The sequence below is a fragment of the Eptesicus fuscus genome, chromosome 12, assembly GCF_027574615.1.
Source record: "Eptesicus fuscus isolate TK198812 chromosome 12, DD_ASM_mEF_20220401, whole genome shotgun sequence".
Taxonomy (NCBI): domain Eukaryota; kingdom Metazoa; phylum Chordata; class Mammalia; order Chiroptera; family Vespertilionidae; genus Eptesicus; species Eptesicus fuscus.
In genome coordinates, this window is record NC_072484.1 from 29,061,531 (window position 1) to 29,066,496 (window position 4,966).

General features: G+C 61.1%; 1 protein-coding gene across 1 annotated transcript; it reads left to right on the forward strand.

Annotated features, from left to right (window-relative positions):
- Window positions 1-207: 207 nt before the first annotated feature.
- On the forward strand, window positions 208-4,312 carry GFRA4 (GDNF family receptor alpha 4). Its single transcript, XM_054724265.1, has 6 exons — window positions 208-317; window positions 2,466-2,811; window positions 2,898-3,007; window positions 3,100-3,234; window positions 3,883-3,974; window positions 4,140-4,312. Exons 1-6 carry the CDS (start codon window positions 263-265, stop codon window positions 4,221-4,223), a joined length of 822 nt encoding a protein of 273 aa, XP_054580240.1. The 5' UTR covers window positions 208-262; the 3' UTR covers window positions 4,224-4,312.
- Window positions 4,313-4,966: the final 654 nt, after the last annotated feature.

Below are 4,966 nucleotides of genomic sequence, written 5' to 3' on the forward strand. Positions count from 1 at the left end.
TGTGGCCCGTGGGCCGTAGTTTGAGGACCCCTGATCTAGACATTCAGGCTCTAGATTCAGTGGTTCCTGGATCTACCTGAGGCGGAGCTTAGGGTGGGGACTCAGTCAGGGCGGGAGTCACACAAAGGCTCCTCCCAGTGGCAGGAGTGCTCATGACAGCACAGCATCTGGGTTTCTACCCAGTTCAGCTCAGGCAGGGCTGGGAAGAAGGCACCTGTCCACTGGGGTTCTGCCTGGCGCTGTCTCTACTCCGCAGGCCGGCATGGCCCGCTGCTTGGGGCCCGGGATGCTGCTGCTGCTGCTGCTGCTGCTTCTGAGTGAGTGGCCGCCTCTTCCTCAGGACCCCGAACTCTGGCCTCTACCCCAGATTCTCGGGGACAAGAGGGTGATTCCAGGGAAAGCTGGAAGGCAGGAAGTGTCGCCAGCGAGAGACCTGTGCTTGGGGTGCAGGGACACCTGGCCGTTTGCTCACAGGGCTCTGCTCATCCTGCCTCCTGCCTTCGGGTCAGCCCCCCCCCGCCCCCACCCCGCTTCCCAAGCCCCACCGTGGTGCTCATGCCCCAGGAACTTCCTTTTTCCTATTGCCTCCCCTCTCCCACCTTGCTTGCCCTTCCTCCAGCCTCAGCCCTCCACCTTCAGTCTTGGAGTTTCATACTGATTTCTTGCCCGGCATCTTCAGTGTCTCCATGCCACGCATCTGCTGTTCCACCTGCTTAGACTGTCTCTTTCCCACCTGAAGCATCGTGGAGGGGGTCAGCCTGGGTGGGATGGGGAGAATGAAATCAGGCAGAGGTTCAAGGCAGAGGAGATCTTGGAGCCGAGATGTGCTGTTTTGAGGGTGATGAGGAGGTAAGGGTGTTCCTCACGAGGGAGACAGGTAAGCAAATGAGCAGAGGTGGGACCAAGACTTTAGGGGACAGACACGGGTACTGTTGTATCTGGCTGAGGCCTGGGAACAGGAGGGGCTTTGCTGGGAGAGAGGGCAAAGTTCGCCTGCTGCGCTGTGTCCTGGAGGAGAAGGGGAGAAGAGGAAAGAGGGAGGGCTCACCCTCTCCTGCCGAACCTCTCCACTTACATACCTGTTCCAAGTCCTTAGTGTCTGTCTGTCCTTCCAGCAGAGAGGAGGACACTGAAGCCACTGCAAGAATCACCAGGGCACCCAAAAGAGGCGGCCAATGCCAGAGAGGGGCCCTGCTCCAAGCCCTGAAGCAGGGGACCCCCCCCTCCACACATACACAGTGAGATGGGGGTGGGGCCCGGCTGGGAGCTGTCCTGCCGGCTTCTAGGGGCTCTGAGAACAGGAGGGGCAGAGGGAGCCTGGTTTGGTGACCTAGGTTCTAAGAGGCTGCCAAGTCTCAACCTCTGGAGATGCTGGCTGGGCTGGATTTCGATGTGGCCTGCAGCACATCTGCCCAGAGCACACCCTCTGCCCAACCAACGCCTGGTGTGTGCTGGTTGTGCCAGGGGCACTTTCTGGCCCTGTGGCTCAGGATAGAGCCCTGTGGCCTGCCCTGAAGGACTTCTCTCAGATCCATACCTTAGCAGCCAGACTGTCCAGTGCCCAGAGCCCTTCCGAGAATCCCTTTTTCGCCTAGTCAGTGATGGGCAACCTTTTGAGCTTGGTGTGTCAAACTTCGCCAAAAAACTGAGCATAACTCGGGTAGTGTGTCACTTTGAGGAAAAAACATTATTTCGCAAATGTTTCATCCTCAGGAGCAGCAAATGTTTCATCCTCGGCATGCGGCCTGCCTCAGCGGCCGCGTGTCATCAGAAATGGCTACGGGTGTCAGTGCTGACACGCGTGTCATAGGTTCGCCATCACTGGTAGCTGGTAGAGGGTGGAGGAACCAGGAGGAAGCCAGAGTCCAGATGGGGCAGCATGGGTTAGACCGGCCGGAAGGGAGCACCAGAAGGGAGTGGAGGGGGAAGGCTCCAGTGGCAGGGGCCGGTGGAGGTGCAGGAGGTCAGGAAGGAGGGAGACCAGAAATCTATGGACCCATTTGAAGGGTCTCCAAATGGGAGGGGGGAGAGGGAAGGAGGGGAAAGAAGAAAGCTCAGCGCGCCAGAGTGAGGATGAGGAGTATCCACTGTCCTCAAGGCAATCTCTGATAAGTCTTCATTAACCAGGTCCCCAGAAGCTTTGTTTCCCGCGTCAGGGGCGTCTCATGAGAGTGGGAGGAGACTCGGGGATCCCTCTTTGGATGGGTGGGACCGTTTTGGGAGAGGGGTGGTGCCCGAAGAGGCTGGGCCTCAGCCTCTAGGGGAGCCTCGGTGCGCCCCATCCATCCCTGATGTGTTGCAGGAATGCCCCGGGCCCGCCGCTCATCCCCGCGACGGAAGGCCGGTTAGCGCTGGTGGTTCACACCTTCAGGCCACCCTCTGTTCCCCTCGGGGTTTGAGCGCATCTCAGAGGGGCCCGTGGGCCGCACCGAGGACTGACTGCCGTCTGCCCGCCCCTCCACTAGGGTCTACGAGCCCGGCCGCACGGAACCGATGCGTGGACGCGGCCGAGGCGTGCACGGCGGACGCGCGGTGTCAGCAGCTACGCACGGAGTACGTGGCGCAGTGCCTGGGTGCAGGCGCCGGCGGGGCTTGTCCCCGCGCCCGCTGCCGCCGCGCCCTGCGCCGCTTCTTCGCCCGCGGACCGCCCGCGCTCACGCACGCGCTGCTCTTCTGCCCGTGTGCGGACCCCGCGTGCGCCGAGCGCCGGCGCCAGACCTTCGTGCCCGCCTGCGCCTTCTCCCGGCCCGGCCGGGCGCCGCCCTCCTGCCTCGCGCCCTTAGACACCTGCGAGCACAGCGGGGTCTGCAGGTGCGGGCGGGGGCGGGGCAAGGCGGGGGCGGGGCGGGCGGGGCGGGCCGCCCATTCGCTCACCGCTTTCCCTCCGCACCGCGCAGACCCCGCCTCCTGGCCTTCCAGGCCTCCTGCGCGCCCGCCCCCAGCGCCCCCGACGGCTGCCCGCAAGATCAGGCCTCCCGCTGTCTGCGCGCCTACGCGGGCCTCGTAGGTACGAAATGCGGGGGCCCGGGCCCGGGCGGGGCTCTTCCGGGCTTCCTCCACCTGGGTGAACCGATTACTGCGCTCTCGGGGTCCCCGCAGGCACCGCAGTCACCCCCAACTATGTGGACAACGGGAGCGCGCGCGTGGCGCCCTGGTGCGACTGCGGAGCCAGCGGAAATCGACGGGAGGAGTGCGAAGCCTTCCGGGAGCTCTTTACCGGGAACCGCTGCTTGGGTGAGGGGCCGGGGCCGGGGCCGGGGCCGGGGCCGGGGCCGGGCCGGGCGGCGGGGGCCTGTTTAAGAGGTGAGGAAAGGGAGGCTTTCTGTGGCAGCCAGGTAGGCCCCGTTCTCCCTCTGCTGTCGTCCCGCCCCTCAGGGAATCAAAGACCAGAGTAGGTTCCTGGGGTGTGCAGGCTGGTGCCCCTGCAGGCCGGAGAGGACCTGGAAGGGAACTAGTTGAGATTCCTGCTTCTGCCACTTCTGAGGAGGTTCCATCCCAGAGGCACTGCCAACTCCTTTCACTGATGGTCTTGCCTTCTTCTGAGTAGCTTGGTGGTTCCCTGCCCAGTCTGAGAGTTAGGGGGCCTGGGTTTGAAGCCCTCCTCTAAGCCATTTTGTGTCCATCGGTAAAATGGGGATGATAACTGTCACCCTCCCCAGTGAGGATGGAAGACAGTGGTCCTTATAGCACAGCTGTCCTTACTTTGTTATTCCTCACCCCGCACCTTCCATGCCAGAAGCCAGTCCTTGCAGACATTCTATCTTCCATCTGTTCGTAGGGAGAGGCCACGGAGGTCGCCAGGGGTTTCTCAGTTTGTCCCCAAGGAGCTGTCCCCTGAGCTAGGGTTTCCCAGCCAAGCCCACCCCATCCCTCCCTCTATAGATGGCGCTATACAGGCCTTTGACAGCTGGCAGCCCCCAGTCCTGCAGGACCATCCAGACTCCAGCCAGGACCTTGAGCACAGCCTCCTGCAGGTAGGTGCAGGTAGGGGACGGTGAGCTGGCACCCCCTGCACTGTTTCTTCCATCCTCCCATGCCAGTTGGGCCTGGATGGACATGAATGACCTGGGATGGGGGTGGACACAAAGAGCAGGGCTAGGCTTCTGCCTCAAGCCCACCCTCTGCTCCCACCCTCCAAGGTATCCTCCACAGATGGGCCCCTGAAGGGGTGCTCCCTGCTCTCCATCTCTCTGCCCTGGCTTTCCAGACTCTGCTCTGACTAGGACAGCAGACCTTGCACAGCACAGCCAACTGTCCCACCCTGCCCGAGGTACGTGGCCACCTCTGTGGCCTACTGCCCCACTGAAAAGGGACTGGCTTACCCTCCCGCCCCAAGCTGGCCCCGGTGCTCTTGCCCCGCTGCCCTCTGCAGGTCTGGACATCCTGTGTTCTTGTCCCCTGGAGTGAGGCATATAGGCTACAGGCCTAATTGCAAAGCTCATGGTTTTCCTTTCAGTAGGTTTCTTGGTTATAGGTCTCTTTCTCCACAGACCTGGAACAGTTGGGGTTTCCCAAAGGGTGGGCATGAGAGGGGGTCACCTATGTAGCCAAGGCCTCACTAGGCCCCAAGATAACCTAGAGAAGGTGAGAGACCAATCAAACTCCAAGAATTATAGGAGATTTTATCAGCCCCCCAAGCAGATTATACCTTAAAGAGTAATCTGAACAGATTTATAGGCAAACCCCCCTCTAACACTGCAGCCTTTTATGACCCCTTCCCAGTTATGTGCCACCCATGATGATAATCACCTGTGTCCCATGACAAACGTCCCATGACAGAGTGATATGTTGCTTGGTGGGTACCACCTTGAGTAGGTGAGAATCCAGTTCCCTGCATTGCACTGGCCATGTGGCCAACTACCCCATGGTTTATCCCAGCCCTAGGAATGGTGTTCACAGCTCAATAAATTCATGTACACTGAGACCAGCCTTGCTTTCATGTGATCTGTGTCCTGGGACCTATGGT